At 39.5% G+C, this 18,267-nt stretch overlaps 1 protein-coding gene across 2 annotated transcripts in view; it reads right to left on the bottom strand.

The window, feature by feature from the left end:
• LOC149306353 (VPS35 endosomal protein-sorting factor-like) overlaps positions 1-18,267 on the bottom strand; it is a 35,092-nt gene that overhangs the window by 13,380 nt on the left and 3,445 nt on the right. For both annotated transcript variants that reach the window (XM_089540004.1, XM_089540005.1), the window contains exons 4-21: positions 18,020-18,142; positions 17,025-17,049; positions 16,597-16,673; positions 15,718-15,846; positions 15,026-15,110; positions 12,732-12,791; positions 9,515-9,611; positions 8,095-8,142; positions 7,516-7,609; positions 6,491-6,568; positions 6,008-6,130; positions 5,655-5,701; positions 4,994-5,105; positions 4,390-4,506; positions 3,532-3,585; positions 3,157-3,237; positions 1,854-1,916; positions 488-573 (exon numbers count right to left, since the gene is read on the bottom strand). In XM_089540004.1, the coding sequence (XP_089396130.1) occupies positions 488-573; positions 1,854-1,916; positions 3,157-3,237; positions 3,532-3,585; positions 4,390-4,506; positions 4,994-5,105; positions 5,655-5,701; positions 6,008-6,130; positions 6,491-6,568; positions 7,516-7,609; positions 8,095-8,142; positions 9,515-9,611; positions 12,732-12,791; positions 15,026-15,110; positions 15,718-15,846; positions 16,597-16,673; positions 17,025-17,049; positions 18,020-18,142 (1,499 nt within the window). The remainder of the gene's footprint in view (positions 1-487; positions 574-1,853; positions 1,917-3,156; positions 3,238-3,531; positions 3,586-4,389; positions 4,507-4,993; positions 5,106-5,654; positions 5,702-6,007; positions 6,131-6,490; positions 6,569-7,515; positions 7,610-8,094; positions 8,143-9,514; positions 9,612-12,731; positions 12,792-15,025; positions 15,111-15,717; positions 15,847-16,596; positions 16,674-17,024; positions 17,050-18,019; positions 18,143-18,267) is intronic.

Here is an 18,267-nt window from a genome sequence, read left to right as displayed (position 1 = left end):
GGGTTTGGGGTCTCTAGCCTCAGAGCGGGCCAGTACTCCACAGCCAAGTGAACAAAGCTTGGCACAGACACCTCTTAAATCCATGGGCAAATGACATTGCTCTCCATAATAGATTATCAGTTTAACAGTGACTGTGTATCCAGGCTACATGCCCTTGCATTTCTGATTTGCACTTCCCAAAACAGTTTGCTCATATTTAAGTTCACTGCTGGATTGTGTCCAGCCTGCCCAACTACAAAATATATTTTCACAGAATATGATCAGCCTAATGCATTCAATTGCATAATAAGCTATTTATATAAACAACTGATCAATGGTAAATATAATGCATTTAAATTCTCCGTCCAGACTAGTACTGCAGTGCCTGTAAAGAATCTTTCCAATGTCAAATGGACTGTAGAATAATTCAATCCATCACACTTAACAGCCCTTCAACAGATTGTCTGGCTTCTCTAGAGTGCACTTAATCAGAATATTCTATACTTACTTAATAAAAGCTTCCATGATGCACTTGCAAACCTCCACTCTCACACTCTCCTTCTGGAACATATCCAAGAATGGTAGGAATTTCTCCTACATGGTCAACAAAAACACACTTTTTAAGTATCTGGGTTCAAACATATCCTTTACGTATTACCTTGTTTTAGGTTCGGAACAGACAAGCAGGTTGAAACCCCACTTCTCACACAGCCTGTGTACACGGGATGTCGCCACTGTAACGGCACCAGTACGTATTGGCCCTGGTGCGCCACTTATTGGCGATATGTACCATAGAATCATAGAGTTGAAAGAGACCTCAAGGGCCATCCAGTTCAACCCTTTGTCATATAGGAACACACAATCAAAGCACCCTCGACAGATGGCCATCAGCTTCTGTTTAAAAACTTCCAAAGGAGGAAACCCCGCTACATTTTAAGTGTGTTCCACTGGGATTCTGTCTGGGATTCTGGAAAATGAAGTCCAAAACCCCTTATAGAGCACAGTTTGGGGACGACTGATATTCTCCATCCCTGATGTATCTATTCTATCAATAGTTCCCCAAAGCCTATATCCTGCAAACAAAATATTAAACAAAATGTTTAAGCAGAGATGCAATGAGCTCTGCCTAAATCTTCTGCACAGTAAGTCTAGTCTCTACTAATGAGCTGTGGCCCCAACCATTCACAAAATGGTGGAATAGCTAATTTTCTTCATTTCATTTTTTAAACCACTTTTCTACCAAACAAGTCAAGGCACTATGTATATGGCCTCATATAATTTACTCTCACAGTATTTTACTCTGTCACAAAGCTCAAGCAAGAGGCAGCAATGGCCTAAAGCAAGGGTTCCCAACCTGTGCTCTGCAGCCACTCCAGGAAAATGAAAGAAATAAAAATTGAATGAAATTAAACAATAAGAATATATCCTTATACAGTATATATTCCTAAACACTATTAACTTGTAAGACATAGGGTAGATCTTTTAAGGGCTCCACCATAGAAATAAAGCCTTCACAAGTCAAAAAGTTTGGGAATCCCTGGCCTAAAATGTTGCAGTGACATTTTTCACTGAGTGGGGATTTGAACTAATGTCCAACATTCTTAAACACAGTTTAACTATATCCCTTAAGCTAGGCACAGGGGACTAAGAAAGGCCATGTTATATTAAAATTGCAATTTAAACAAATTTATTATGGACAAGTTTTCATGAACATTCCCAACTGGCTTATGATATAATAAACTTGAAACTGCTATGAAACACTTCTCAAATTATTCTGGCTTCTAAAAAAAGGTGTTAACTTCCTTCCCCACATGTCAAAAATGTATGGACTACTTCTAGGAACTTCTTATCTTCACAGCCATATGGAAACTTACCAGCGAAAAGAGAACAGCAAAGTCGTGGAAATATGTTATGACTGTCTGAATTATTGACTGAAGCTAAAAACAAAAACAAGGAAGAGAAGACATACAGTAACAAAATTTTGCTGATATTAATTCCTGGAATATAAATGTTTCTAACTGCATGTAAGGTAATTTTTCTAAACATTTTATTATTTTATGTTGGCTGGCTGATATTAACTCCCTACTCTACCAGCCATGCATTTAACACATCTTTGTAGTCTGTCTTTCATGAAGCACAACCATTTTGCAGACCTCTTTTATTGCTTTGCCTGGCTTTTAAATTATATGCACAGTTGCTATTTAGAATTATAGAGTTGGAAGAGACCATAAGGGCCATCCAGTCCAACCCCATTCTGCCATGCAGGAAATCTCAATGAAAGCATCCCGAACAGAACACCAGTCAGCCTCTGCTTAAAGACCTCCAAGGAAGGAGACTACTCCACTCCGAGGAAGGAATGTGTTCCACAGTCTAACAGCCCTTACTGTCCTCCTAATGTTTAGGTGGAATCTTTGTAGCATCTATTGTACCGGGTCCTGTTCTCTGGAGCAGCAGAAAACAAGCTTGCTCCCTCCCCAATATGACATCCCTTCAAATATTTAAACAGGGCTATCATATCACCTCTTAACCTTCTCTTATCCAGGCTAAACATTCCCAGCTCCCTAAGTCGTTCCTCATAGGGCATGGTTTCCAGGCCCTTCACCATTTTAGTCGCCCTCCTTTGGACATGCTCTATTTTCTCAACATCCTTTTTAAATTGTGGTGCCCAGAACTGTACACAGTATTCCAGGTGGGGCCTGACCAGAGCAGAATAGAGTGGCCCTATTACTTCCCTTGATCTAGACACTACTGATGCAGCCTAAAACTGCATTGGCCTTTTTAGCTGCCACATTGCACTGTTGACTCATGTTCAACTTCTGGTCTACTTGGACTCTCAAATCCCTTTCTCCCGTAGTCTCGTTCATCCAGGTGTCCCCCATCCTATATCTGTGCATTTCATTTTTCCACCCTAAGTGCTTTGCATTTCTCTGTGTTGAATTTCATTTTGTTAGCTTTAGCCCAGCTTTCTAGTCTATTCAGGTCATTTTGAATTTTGATCCTGTCCTCTGGGGTATTAGCTACTCCTTCTAATTGGGTGTCACCTGCAAATCTGATAAGTATGCCCCTAGTTCTATCATCCTTTTATTCATATTAAAACTACCCAGAATTGCCCAACACTGCCTGCACTTTTTAGACTGAATTATATCACTTTGTGGGGTTTTTTAATTGTTCTTTTACCTGGGGATAGGCTTCTTCAAATGCCCGATCTGGAGTCATGTGTTTGATGACATCTGCTAAAACCGTATTGACCTCACGCTTCTGCAGAGAATAAGTTAATTTTGTAATGAGGTCATGAAATCAACATTTCAAAACCATATGAAACAAGAACAATTGCATTTAAAAGCTGTATTGCTCTGTAGGGTCAACATATTCAGAATCTATAGAATAATTTTTTACTGCACCACCAGGGCTCCTTAATAGCTAAAAACAACCTATAATCCTTTGTCATATGTATTCAGTGACATATTTATTCTATTTCATGGTCAACTACTATAAACTACATGAGGCGAGGGAGTGAAGAATACTATTACAAATGCTTCATTCTGCACATACCGTGAAATGTCTACAGGTATATTCCACCCAGACTTCTGCACAATTGATATAATCCTAAAAAATAAATACATTGAAGTTATATTTAAAAGCAATTGTTCTGCCTCATTCTAATTACATGTATAAAAAAATGAGATCCCCAAAGATACAACAAAAGTGCAATTGCTTGCATCATTCTTAACCAGAAGCTGTTATGTATTTATTCTTATACAGAATGCATTGTGGAAAGAATGTGATCAAGGTGTGGACAGAAATGACAAAGGCTCAAAGCAGACAGCCATGAAGGAGTGGCCAGAGACCACTCCAGGCACAATTGGGCCGGGACCGCAGCAACCACACAGCTCACTCCCAAAGCAGGCTGCCACTGCAGTCTCAAATAGCCCACCAGCAGGAGTGGATTTAATCCTCTCCTGAAAGGGCTGGCTTTTCTCGGTGCAGCTTCTGGACACTTTGAGGACATGCATAATCTAAATGTCACAACCCCAAAGCATCCAAAAGCCGCTTTATTTGGCCCATGTGTTTTGGGCCAAAGAAGTCACTGACACAGAGTTTTACTGGAGCCATGGTTGAAGACTGGGGGCTTCTTGATTAGTTGGGTTGTTTGGATTATTATTATTATTATTATTATTATTATTTAATTTAGGGGTTTGGTTTTTCTTTATTTTTTGTTAGGTTATGTGTATTTGAGTAGTTGTATGATTTTTGCTTTTAAAATTTAATAAAAAAGAACTACAGTAATTACTGAATCATTGCCTGAATATCTATAAACTAGTAAGGGAATAGTCCCAAAACAGAATATGGAACTTACAACATCGGTGGTTGCAACTATTCTATAATACTCCTTCCCTGCCAATTACCCACCTGTGGGATCTTTAACTTTGTAATAACCTTCCAAGCTTCATTTAAGATCTGAAGCCGATCGCCTTCTGGAGGGTCAGCTAAGGCCAAGTTCCGCCCCAGAGAGCGAAAGAGGAGATGCTGTGGAAATGTAACAAAAAAATTATTGATTTCTATGCATCTGTTCATTATTTTTAGTTGGATAAATAAATTCAGTTCAACAAATTAATACAATGGTGCTCTAAAAACATATTTTTGCTAAAGAGAGACCTGTAAGAAGGGAACAGGATTAACTCCCATGTCTGAATTAAAAAAGCCCTTTAGTAAAAGAAAACAAATTTTAAGCTTAAACTAAAAAAATCAGTTTTATAAGGCTATCCCAAATCAGTTTTCCAAGACAGATCTAGGCACTGACAAATGGCTCATGAGGGAACCAATCTACACTCCAAAAAGAATTTAGAGGCACAGTGTGGAACAGGAGAAGAAATCACAATTTGCCATACAACAGAATGATTTTCATACCAATCATATTTCTCTTGTGTGAAGTACTGTGACTACTATAAAGCACAATGACACTCACTCAGTGGAGAAATGGCACAACAAAACAGGTTAGGATGGAGAGGCTTACCTTGGGAAAGCCAGACTCATCGCACTCCTTAATCATGCCAATAAAATCCATAGACCTTGCAGCAATAAACTCAGCTCTGAAGGCAGACATTACTGAATTTAAAAGCAAGGCACTGGAAGGAAAATGATCCATGTCAGTACAAGATACAAAAAAAGTACATGTGCATGTATGCACACTCACTTTCTTTCGTGTTAGATTGGGATAGCTACAGTGGGATAGCTACAGTGAGCCCTCCTTATCCGCAGACTTGCCATCCATGGGTTTGAGCATCTGTGAATGGCAAGCCCATGGGGGCGGGCAGAGGAGGAAGAGGAGGAAGGAGGCAGTGGCATTGACGGAGGAGTAAGAGCAGGAGGAGAAAGGAAGAGGCAGCAGGAAAGAAGAGGAAGAGGATTTCCCTGCAGCCTCCACAGGACTCAATGACAGCATTTGTGTGCATGAAAGGAAGGAAGGAAGGAAGGAAGGAAGGAAGGAAGGAAGGAAGGAAGGAAGAAGGAAAGGCCCATGCCCTTGACCCCAGGGTTTTGAGGGAAAGGGCAGCTTTTGGACCCAAAATAAAGTGTTCCAAAAGTACTCAAGGAGGTGTAACCCTTGGAAAAATTAGGACTCTTCTGATGACCAAAAAAATAAAAGAAAAAGGTTTTGCAAGTATACTACTTACTTGTTGCCAAGTTTCTTGCATCTTTCCATCATTTCAGTCAGCAGAACCTACAAAAGAGACATTTAATGGGAACAAAGCAAAAAAAAAAAGGGAGAGTCTTTGCTTTTTCACTGTGTAGTTACATTTAGAAAACAGATGCAGCCTGCTAACATTTCCTTTGCAGGGGACCCAGCTTCCAAACATTTCAGCCCTTTTGCTTCTGAGCATAAAGCAAGAAAGAAGTTTTCCACAGGTCAAATGAGATAAAGACAAAGGACCTATTACACAGCTTGCTGTTTATACAAAAGTAAAACCCTTATGTTAGGTCTTTGTTTAGTTAAAAATAGTTCCCATAGTTAAAGGAAGTTCTTTACCTCTGCAGCTTGGTAAGAAATGCACTGTAAAATCCAATCTATTGCAGGAGAATAAAGAGTTAAGTACAATGGGATCTCCACACACTGCACCACCAGCTGGTTCTGAACTGTATCCCCATGAATCTGTTTAAAAAAGGTCAAAGATAAAAGCATAATGCACAGGTATTACCCTTGGGGGAAAAAGAATATTATGTATTAATTGTGAAGGTAAAACATTCAACATTAATCTTGAAGAAAATGCACATTTCAAGCCAACATCAAGAACAGAAACTTGTTGTAATCATTTTCTGATTCCTTTATCAAGTTTGAATAGTCTTGAGAAAACCAGACCAAACTCAGGCTTATGGTTCTGAGTTAAGAGACCAAGATGCCAGCAATAAAAGCCTGAGGGAAACTACAGATGGCTTATCGTAATATGTAAAAGTGCCAACAGATGAGCAACCAATCTATCAGCATTTATCCAAAAGAAAGGGGAACACTTACTTGTTTAAAGGTTAGAAGGAAGTCAAAAAAGTTCTTGTTCAGGCTCTCTTTCAGATGAGGAGCTACTTCAATTCCAACCTATATTTTAAAAACCAAATTAAAAACATCCTGCATTTCTCCAGCTGCAGACATATCATGTATATATTGAAATACACTCATCCCTCCATATTTGCTGCTTTGATATTTGCAGATTTGATTATTCACGGATTTAATTAATATGTTCTCTCTAGGAATATTTAGGTCCTCCAGTGCAACCCTATGATCAACTTTAATTAAAGGTTGCACTGAAAGACCTAGAGATTCCTAGAGAGACTACTCTACTAGGCCTTTGTAGCTCCTCCAGTTCTATGGTCAATGTCAGGAAGATGTTGACCACACAGTTGCGCTGGAGGACCTAGAGATTCCTAGAGAGGTGTTCTCTCAGGTAAAAACATGGTGTTTTTGTTATTTGTGGTTTTTCCATATTCACAGGGGTCTTGAGCTCCTAACCCTAGCAAATATGGAGGGACAAGTGTACTTTTTCTTGGGGGGGAACAATCCACATAAGAAGATGGCACATAAATCAATAATATTATAAGACTGCACAATCTATTTCTTTATATCATCGTCACCTCTATGCACCCGAGGAAGTAGTCTACAAAAGCTTATTCTACATCTTCTTTCCCACAGTTGGTCTCAAAGGTGCATCAAGATCCCTTTGCATGCTAATATTCCATCTAACTAATATGGCTATATCTCTGAATTCTATTGTCATCTAAGTTCATGGAAAGAACAGAAATCCATTAAATAAGGAGCAACTAGACAGTGGAAGACAACTGTAGTCTTAGTTATTGAAAGCCAAAGAAGAATATTATACGTCGGCAGGACATCCTGCAGTACACACACAACCCTTGTTTGTAATCTCCCAGAATTAGCATCTAAGAGAAAGTGGCAACTAAAGTTTGCTATTAGTCTGAACAATATTTTATAAATGGGACCAGTAAAACTATATTTCTTTAAAATGTACATTTCCTAATAAAAATTACCCTGCAGAGATATGCTCTAGCATAGACTGCAACCAACGGATCTCCAATTCCACGGATCATGGAGGTCAGTCGCGGGAGGCATTCCGAAATCCCTCTGAAAAGAAGAGTTGAGAAACTAGGTTTTACACTTCAACCTCATTGATCGACCATTTTAGCACTTGATAACAATTAACTAAAAGATTGTCAAATGTCTTAGTCATACACTTATGGCTGGCCAAGGAACAGTAAATTATTATTGATAGTCCATAAATATACTAGCATTCAAAGATCCAAAATTTTGCCTTTCACTCTATCCATTACTGGAACACAGAGTCTTAAAGAGTTGTTCTGAAATTGAATTGGACTCTACGGCTGGAAGCAGTTTTCCACCTTCTATTATATGAGACTTGAGTATGTCTAATCCCCCCCCCCCCCAAACACAATGCCCCATAGAGTCAAAAATCCCAGAGGACATATCCACATCCCTGGACTGTCTCTTCATATTCTGACCATCACTTTGTTATATGTTCCACAGTTCACAGTTTAATTTCCACGTCCAGCATAATTATGCAAGATTTACCAAATCATATTTAGCCTTACGTTTTAGAAAGAAATTTGTTGCATTTCAATATTGCTGCTTCCACATAACTGTAATGAAGAGTTAAGGGGTGAAGTCCTGAATAAAATAAACTAGCATTTTTATCAACAGCATTTATATTCCTATACCACTTCATAGAGAACTCAGCACTCTCTAAGCAGTTTACGATCTGTAAGCCAATTGCCCGCAACAAGCTGGGTACTCATTTTACTGACCTACGAAAGGATGGAAGGCTGAGTCAACCTGGAGCCCTCTGGGATCAAACTCAAAACATTGTGGCTGCAGTGCTGGCATTTAACATTACACCATCAGAGCTCCTACAAATCACAAGAGTCTGAACATGCAAGGAATGCTGACAAGGTCCCACTACAGACACTGTTATCTGTTTTTATAGCTGAGTTGCCTGAGTCTCCCTAACAGCTCGGGTGCAAATAGCATTTTAGCAATAGCATTTACACTTCTATACTGCTTCATAGTTTGCTCAGCCTTCTCTAAGCAGTTTACAGTCTATAAGCCAATTGCCCCCAACAAGCTAGGTATTCATTTTACCAACCTATGAAAGGATTAAAGGCTAAATCAGCCTTGGTGCCCTGGGACCAAACTCACAACCTTGTGGCTGCACTACCAGCATTTAGCCACTGCACCACCAGGACTCCAGATACTCCAATATTAAGTTTGGGGTGGTACAGACCGGCACTTTGTGTTGGCCTGCATGCGCACTACGGCTGAGCATACAGACGCTCCAAGCCTTGTTGCACTGCCTGGGTTCTATCTTGGTGCGTGCCCATCTACATAGCAAGCACCATGATGATGCACGTCGTGCCTAGCACCTAAACAGCGCTGCACACAAGGGGCATCATCATGGCACACGAGCGCGCCTATGGCACCCCTTCCGGGATGCAAAAGGAACCCATCCAGAAGCAGGTTCTTTTTTGTCTCTGCGGAGGCCATGATGTGTGGTTGCCACGGCCACCTTCTGCGGCAAAAATGGGCGGCATTGAGCCACCCGTCTGTAGAGGCCCTTTCTCTGGGAGAAGAACCTTTTTTTTTACTCAAACCTTTTACTTCTGAGGAGGCTCCAACTCTTGAGAAGCCCTCCCCTGGAACCAAGATTGCCTCTTTGTAACTCAAGCTGAGCTTGTAACTTCAGTTACCATCACTCCCATTCTTTGGGATGGATTCTGAGTCTGGGGCCATATCATCTCCACTGAGGGGTGCAACCTCCTATACCCCTAAGAACTCTGTCTGCTGGGACTGCCAGTTCCTCGGATACTGGCGACTTCCACAATTCCTAAATAGAGAAGCCCTCCAGTGGTGGCACAACACTTATTACTATTGTTATCGTTCATATGAGGGGAAAAAGACAAATACATATAAGAAAATATTGTAAAACTCTCTCTCTTTTCTTTTAAAAAAGGATACAATCTGGGAATAAGTTCTCGGATGGAAGCGATCTTGAAGAACCAGTTCAAGCATGTTTCTTTGGCTGTATCATTAACATTGTCAGGAGTAAAATTACCTGAGAGAAAGAGAGAGAGAAATTAAACTGAAAAGCTACTTCTTTATTTCTTTCCAAATTAAAACTAGCTGTCTTTAATACTACTGCTACTTATTATTAGGCTAATATAATTTTATATTCAACTGGACAATGGTTCTACATTTTTGCTGTGATGGTTGTTCAGAAAAAGAAAAATGACAGTGGTTTGAGGTTCAAGATAAGAGACATGATCAAGGGGAAAAGGGCACATTAAGGAAGAAGGAGAAGAAACACTCAAAATAGCCCCAAAGCTATTTACCAGAAAACCTACAACTCTTTTATATTTTAAAAGATACCAACCACTGATCTTTTTGTTTTTTAAGACAACCAAGGTTTAATGGTTCTCCAATTAAAGAACAGGCTGGCAGTACTGCATGTCAGTGTAGACCCAGGATAGGAATGCTTGTCTTGCTTTATCCTAGGGACTGAATTCCAATTTTGGAGGGCTCTCAGGGGCTGTGTTCCAGAAGTGGCAGGGATCAAGTATATGAGAGCAGGATCATGGATAACTGATGAGGCCAAAGCAAAGGAAGCCATGTGTCATTCTTAAATCCATATGTGTGTGATATCTGTCTGTCTATCTATCTATCTATCTATCTATCTATCTATCTATCTATCTATCTATCTATCATCTACACATGGGCAGTCTATATCTATTGCTATATATTCAGCAGGAAAGCGTCAGTGTAACACCTTTTCCACCTGAAAAGCTGAGCTCTGTATTTAAGGCTTAAATGTCTTCTTTTCCTCTTGGTTACTGACTGGGGAAGAACAGCAGAACTTTCTGGAGCAGATGGAGCCAGAGGCTTTATTGACTGAATTAATTTATTGACTGAATTAATTTATATCCCACCTTTCTCCAAACACAGGATACAAGACTTCCTCTCCATGTAACAGACCATTCTGGTCCAGATGGACTAACAGTCTTAACCAGGAATCAAGCAGCTTCCTTTGTTCTGTGCAACCCCAAGGCACACAGACCCAGACGTTTTAGATGATCAGCCTTCACATTCTGCTTGACTCAGTTTGGGTTCATTAGAGGCCCTAGTTCGAGAAGCTTTCATTATCAAAATGTCTCCTAGGTAAGGGCAGTCTTGCTCACTGGAATGTGAACCAGTGGGAGGACAATACAGAATGGGGTGGTGAAGGTGGCATTATATGCATTCTGAGCATCTTTCAACCACAGAGTAAATAGAAGCAATAGGGTTTTCAGTGCCATTCAACAGAAACAGAGACTGCTGTTTATTATTATTCTGCTGCTATGCTAGCACCTCTGCAAAAACATCAAGGCTGTGCAGAAATCTGAGAGTGGAAAAGAGTGCAATTCTCTCCCATTTGGCATCAATCCACCCTCAAGCGCTTGAGGACTGTTACATAACCAAGTGCTTCAGGGACCAGGAGTCTGTAGTTAAAGCATGCTCCAACTGCCTAGTTAAAGACAACACAGTTCGACAACAGCTGTTTGGCAGAGAATGCAAGAAACATGCTCAGATTTAGAACATTAAAAAAACACAACCCCACACATTCTAACCTAATTGCTCAAATAAACTAACAAAATTAACTGATGCAGAGGCACTTTTTCTTACTGACTAAAATCTGTTTCTTTTAAAGAGATGCTCAGCACACTGTCTCAGAAGGGTGTCCTCAGCAACACACTCTTTGCCATTAAGAACTGATTTCATTAGCAGAGGCAAAGCGTGTCCCTTCCAAACCATCACAATGATCCCCTTGCCCTTCCACACTTAGGAACTACTGACTGAGTACAGGCTTCGACTGAAGCCTGCTTTCCTGCAGGAAAATAGGGGGAACAAGAGACTCCGATGCTAAATCATAAGGGTCCCCCCCTTTATTGGAATGGAAAGAATGAAAACAAATACCAGTGAGCATATTCCTGTTTCTCACACAGCTTTCAGGACATTCTGCAGAGGAAATCATGCATATTTTACACTATGCTGCATTCTCTTATTCCACCATTATTGCTGTAGAGACTTCATTATCTCTATTTGTATTAATACTATTCCTTCATTAAGCTTCACAGAGAAAATAGAGATATAAGAAGACAGACAGACAGACAGACAGACTTATAGCCAAATTTTCTGGCCCATTTAACTGAGTATCGTCTACTACAAACTATACCTCCCATAGCTGGCTGAACAATTCAGAGAATTGTAATTCACAAAAGTAGTTTTGCTGAACTCTTGTCCACAACAGGGGTGGGAACCTTTGACCTTCCAGAAGCTTTGGAACTCCCACAGTTCCTTACCACTGTCCATGTGGATGATGGGAATTCTAGATGAAAACACCTAACAATGGAATTTTAGGCTGCATCAATAGAAGTATAGTATCTAGATCAAGGGAAGTAATAGTGCCACTCTATTCTGCTCTGGTTAGGCGCCACCTGGAATATTGTGTCCACCACAATTCAAAAAGATAGTGACTAATTGGAGTGTGTCCAAAGGAGGGCAACCAAAATGGTGAAGGGTCATAGAATCATAGAGTTGGAAGAGACCGCAAGGGCCATCCAGTCCAACCCCCTGCCATGCAGGAACTCTCAATCAAAGCATCCCCGACAAATGGCCAGTCTGGAAACCATAAAGTCCTATGAGGAATGACTGAGGGAGCTGGGTATGTTTAGCCTGGAGAAGAAAAGGGTAAGAGATGATATGATAGCCCTGTTTAAGTATTTGAAGGGGTGTCATACTGAGGATGAAGCAAGCTTGTTTTCTGCTGCTCCAGAGAACAGGACCCAGAACAACGGATGCAAGCTCCAGGAAAAGAGATTCCACCTCAACATTAGGAGGAACTTCCTGACAGAAAGTGCTGTTAGACAGTGGAACACACTCCCTTGGAGAGCAGTGGAGTCTCCTTCGTTGGAGGTCTTTAAACAGAGGCTGGATGGCCATCTGTTGGGGATGCTTTGATTGAGAGTTCCTGCATGGCAGAATAGGGTTGGACTGGATGGCCCTTGGGGTCTCTTCCAACTCTACAATTCTATGATTCTATGAAACGAAAAGGTTTCTTACTAAATTTGCTTATGACTTCAACCTAATTCTATAAGAATGAATGCATCTGCCTAACAGCACAGGAAGACACCGATTTTACCTGCTAAACAGTTGCGATTATCAGTACACATGGAAAAGATTCTTTCATATACCAGCTTTCCTGTAATAACAAGAACAATAATATCATTTACAAAAGAGTGGACTTACATATACTGACAGACTGAGGGTTCACATCCAAACACAGATGACCTTGATACTAAAAAGAAAACCTTGACAGCAGTTACTTGATAACAAAAGCTTTTAGTGCTAGTGTGGCTTGTTGGTTTGAGTACTGGACTATGACTCTGGAGACCAGGGTTTGAATCTCGGATCAACCGTGAAAACCACTGGCTGACGTCGGGCAAATCACACTCTCTCAGGCAATGGGAAACCCCCTCTGAAGAAACTTGCCAAGAAAACCCATGATAGGTTCACCTTAGGGTTGCCATAAGTTGGAAACTACTTGAAATTCTGATTCTATGAAGATACACAACAACAGCAAAGATATTGCACCAGAAAGGAGTATCTAGCTCCACACATTTTTTATCAACATCTTGCAAGAATGGTAGAGATTGTACATGGGAGAATTCTAATACTGACAGGCAACTGGGAGGAATTCCAAACACTACAAAAGATTCTTGCAAACCAGAAGATTGCAAATGAATTTTCACAAGCTACGTGCATAAAGATCTCAGTACAGGAATAAGAGGGCTGATAACTGCTATATAAAACTTTAGAATTTTTTAAATAATAAATAGCAATTATTTATCTCAATTATATCTCATTAAGTAGTTGGCTGGGCTGTGTATGATGGAAGCTGTAGCCTCGCACACATGGGCAAGGCTGAAATAAGACGTGTCAGAAATTGTAGGAGCCTCATGCCTTACCCTAAATATCTTGTGTGTTCTAATTCAGATTTTTATTTATCTTCAACCACTTACTTTGAAAATCTAAGTAACTGAAGCAATCTTATTCAGTGCTCTTCAGTTCCAACCATTCTATAGATGTGCATCTGTCAAGCATACTTTTTTCCTGTTACATTACACTGCCACCTAGTGAAGCCAAGTAACTCAAATTGATGTAACTCCCTTATTTTTATTGAGTACAATGCAAAAAGGAACACAATTAGGAACTTCTCTTAAGGTTCATGTACATATTCTTACTTGAAATTTGTTTTATACAGTACACATGTTGCTTATTTCATTCTTAAAATAGATGCATTCACAAAAAGAATATGTACTGAAACAAACAGGGAAGGGGACTAAATACCCTAAAGACAATACATTCTCTGTGAGCTTAGAAGTTAAACAGGGTCAGCTCAAGTTGGTACTTGAATGGGAGACTAGTGCCAACAACAGTTATGTAGGTGCTATCAGTAGCATCACTAGGGGTTGGGGGATGAACCACACCGAGTGACACCCCAGAAGATGGGTGACACATGGCTGATTGGACCCCCAACAGCATGTGGTAGGAAGGGAGCGGCTCCAGGCACCCCTTTCTCCCTGCCTGGCACAGCTTTACTCATGTGTAAAGCCATGCCAGGCAGGGAAGGAGAGGCCCCGGGACCCCCTTCCTCCCTGCTCGGTGCAACTTTATATATGTGTAAAGCCGCACCAGGCAGGGAGTTTTGGGTCAGTCCTTTTGGTCCTGCTCCCTGAAGCCCCGCTCTCCCCATACCGGGTGACACCCCGATGTGGACCACCACTGGATGCTGTAGATGAAATAGCCTATATTTCAGAGGTAAGAACTAGCAAAACTACCTCTGAGTATCCCTTGCCTAAGAAAGCCCTATAAAATTCATAGGGTCATGATAAGTTGACAGGTGAATTGAAGTGCACACCTCCACACTCACTAACAACAACCTCCTGAAACAGACATCCTCACAGTTTTCCATCATTATGAGGAAACCAATATATACAAAAAGTATGTCAGAATATTCAAGTGAATGTGAAGAAACTGCTTCTTCTGAGCATGTGCAAATTTTATTTATTATTTTATTTACTTATTGGATTTGTATCCAATCTTTCTTCCAATTCCACCCCTATCATAACCTCCGGTGGGAGAGTTTATAAAAAGCTTGATTTTCATAATTCATCATGACTGCAAATCAAGAATTTCTAGGACAAGCACTAGCCTGACCTGACATGTTTTACAGAGACCTGGCTGGGAGTTGACAGTGGTCCAACACTGGCACAGGCTCTCTCAACTGGGGTACTGTGTTAGCAAGCAGGCGATTTTGAGATGCTCTCGGCTAATTTTATCTGTGTACAAATCACTTGTTCATTTAAAATTATTCATCAATAATCACAGATCTGTTTAAAAAATGGGATGATGTCCCACAGGCCTGGTACTTACCAAATGTGTCAAGGATGTCTGTTATTAAGACAAATTTACTTGGATAGAACTGAATCACAGCTGTATCTGAAAGGATTTTAGAACACTGAAGGGAGGGAGAAAAAAAAGATAAGTCATGATGAAATTATATACACTGGTAGTTACATAATTTTTAAAATACAAATGTAGCTGAAGCAGCATATTATGTTTAGCAAAAGCTCAAAGGTGGAACACAGGATTTTTGATAGAAAGGCCAAGATTCAATCCTTGACATCTTATCTTATGAGGATCAGATAGCTAATGGTGGGAAAGCCCTTTATGTGATATCCAATAATAATAATAATAATAATAATAATAATAGTTTATTTATATCCTGCTTTTCCAATTTTTGATCAAAGCGGCGTATTTGATCATATCCTAGAAGCTGATGTCAATCTGAACAGATAATAGTGGGCCAGATGGAACAAAAGCCTGACCTGCTTATAAAGACAACTTCACACATTTCTACAATAGTTAACACAGTCTAATTAAAATGTTTAGTTATCATATTTATACCCTTGGGCCAGTCATGCTCTCTGTTTCAGCCAGAAGGGTTGTGGTAAGAATAAAGTGAGGAGGAGAACCACATGTGCAGCCTTTAACACACCAAATGAAAAGTGGGACAGAAATGTAACGAACACTAATGCTAAATATATGCATAGAACAACACTCACCTGAATAACTATCTTTAAGGCTTTTACTTTTTGATCTGAGGCCCAAGCGTCTTTCAAAGACTGATTGAGTTCTTCAATCCGATTTGTATAATCTTGCTGAGTCAGGTTTAGCAGCTCTTTTTGTGACCCCTGAAAAAAGGGTATAAAATTGAAGACCATCCTGTTCAGAGAAGCGTTCCCAGGCATTGCGTGGCCATTATTTGTTATTTGCCATTTTTAATTTGTAACCTGCTTTACTTTATTGAATCCTTTCCTGTATTGTTATATATTATTTAATGTATTATGTTATTTCTTAGATTGTACGCCGTGGACAAGTTTACTTTATTTTATTGTTTGTATGTAAATCTACAGCACTATATAAATAAAGCATAATAATAATAATAATAATCTCTGTGTGAATGATATCTTATTGTTCTGTTCTGTCTAGTTAGAATAAATACTTTCTTTAAAAGTATCTGCTGTCTCTATACTCCTATACATGTGCCTTAGCTCAATTGTTGTTTGCTTAGTTCAGCAAGGAATAGGAAACTAAGTCCTTAGCAAGTCCCAGTGTGTGTTAAGGGGAATTCATTACAAATTCACTGGGCGGTGGCAGTGTGACTAGAAGGATCTGCTGTAGCTGAGGGCCAAGAACAGGGTGCTGTTTGGCCGCTTGGATCTCAGGGGTCATCACAATTGCTTATCAGTGAACTCAGCACTCTCTAAGGGCCTCATTTAATACCGTTCTGTTTACAACATGTCAGACACACCTATTGCTTTTTTAGTTTTAACATTTTGATTGATTCCTTGTTTTTCATATAGTTTTTTAGTTTTTTAGTATGGGCCACCTTAAATGTTTTACACAAAGTTGAGGTGTTGAAAAACCAAACGTTAGCCCACCTCTTCAAGATCATCCAGTTCTTCCAGCCTTGTCCGCACCTTCTCGGAAACTGCTGACCCAGGAGTTGTTGCTTTTCCTGCAGGCAAATGTATGTTTAAATGACATAAACTGTACCAGATAAACAAACAAACAATAATCCATTTTTGAGGAAGGGAGACTTAGCTGTTTTTGGACTGACATAAATCAGGGCTGAGGAAGCAGTAGCTCACCAGATCCTGTTTCCCTCCAGTTCCTATTAACTTCCACCAACGTGACAAATAGCAAGGAACAATGGAATAACAGTTCACCAGCATCTTTAAGTCTATTTCTTTTTTAAATGAATGTGTGTATGTGTGCATGTGTACATAGGGAAATAGAAATATGCTAGAGCTTACATTCACAACACCATTCTATAAAATCTGACATACAAAAGTGAATACGTACTTACCTTTTTCAGATCCCATATACAAATTCTGAAATGAAACAAAATTCATTTCATAAGAAATATGAATTTTCAAAATTAGTTGCTCTCACTCACCAAAATAATAAGATATATAAAAACATACAGCTTAGAAATATGTAATTGGGATCTAGTAAGGTTCACATTATGTTGCATGAAACTTTTGAGTCATAGAACTCTTCCACAAGAAGCATGTTTCAACCAAAAACTGATGGAGATTGTTCAAGATAACTCTTCATCTCAGAAGACAACAATACAAAACTATGGTTTATTTCCAGGGAGTGGTCAAGGAAGAGTGTCAACATCCAATATTTGTTACCTTCAGATTGTTACAACCTTGACTTCAATGAATATTGACTAGTCATAACTAACAAATCAGGTTTTTATCCTGCTTCGATTTCTTTCGAACTGCCAAGATAGCTCCCTGCTTTTGATCCTATAGAGGTCAAGATACTTAATCAGACTGTTGTGTAGTAAGAGGAAACTATTACTTTTTAGATTGTATGCCATTGGCAGGTTATATGCTGTTTTGATGATGCTTGTAAAGTGCCATGCAAATTTATGGTGCTATATAAATAAACAAACAACAACAATAATAATCTTTATTTTTTAACTCCTATGTATTTATATTTGGTTACCGCAGAGAACAACAATACCTTTAAATATCAACAAGAATAACTGTAAAATAATGTTTATTGAGCTCATGGCCTGCTTGGAAGCTTCCCATAAGCATCTGGTTGACCATTACATGAACAGAATGTTAAATCAGACAGACCTTTGTTCTGACCTAGCACAGTCCACCTGTTGTTCTTAACATGAACAATTCAGAAAGATGGTGCAATGTTCTCTAACATCAACCAAAAAACAAAACCCAGGTATGCTATAAATATCAGCAGTGCTCAAGATGAAATTTACCAACAAAAATTACTTTTATCCTGTATCAAGTAGGTCTGTTTAAGAAAAAGAATCAGATGATGACTTACAATAGAGAGTTTTTCATTTGTTGTGTATCGCGCAAGGATATCACCTCGCTTGCTTGACCAAGGCTCAAAGTCACTTCCCACGGTTAAATTCTCTTCTTTGTCACGTTTCTTTCTGGTGCTCTCCTACAATAGAATTACATTATTACACCCTCACATAAATGAGAAATTCTGTTCAGACATACAGCAAAACACATATTTTAAATGTCCTTTTAATGCATCTTAAATACCCAAGTAAGTATATGAAGAGG

Source organism: Sceloporus occidentalis, unplaced genomic scaffold (genome assembly GCF_023333645.1).
Source record: "Sceloporus occidentalis isolate IW3139 unplaced genomic scaffold, rSceOcc1.0.p SCAF_10, whole genome shotgun sequence".
In the NCBI taxonomy this organism is placed as follows: Eukaryota; Metazoa; Chordata; class Lepidosauria; order Squamata; family Phrynosomatidae; genus Sceloporus; species Sceloporus occidentalis.
This window is presented reverse-complemented; position numbering and strand designations above follow the sequence as displayed.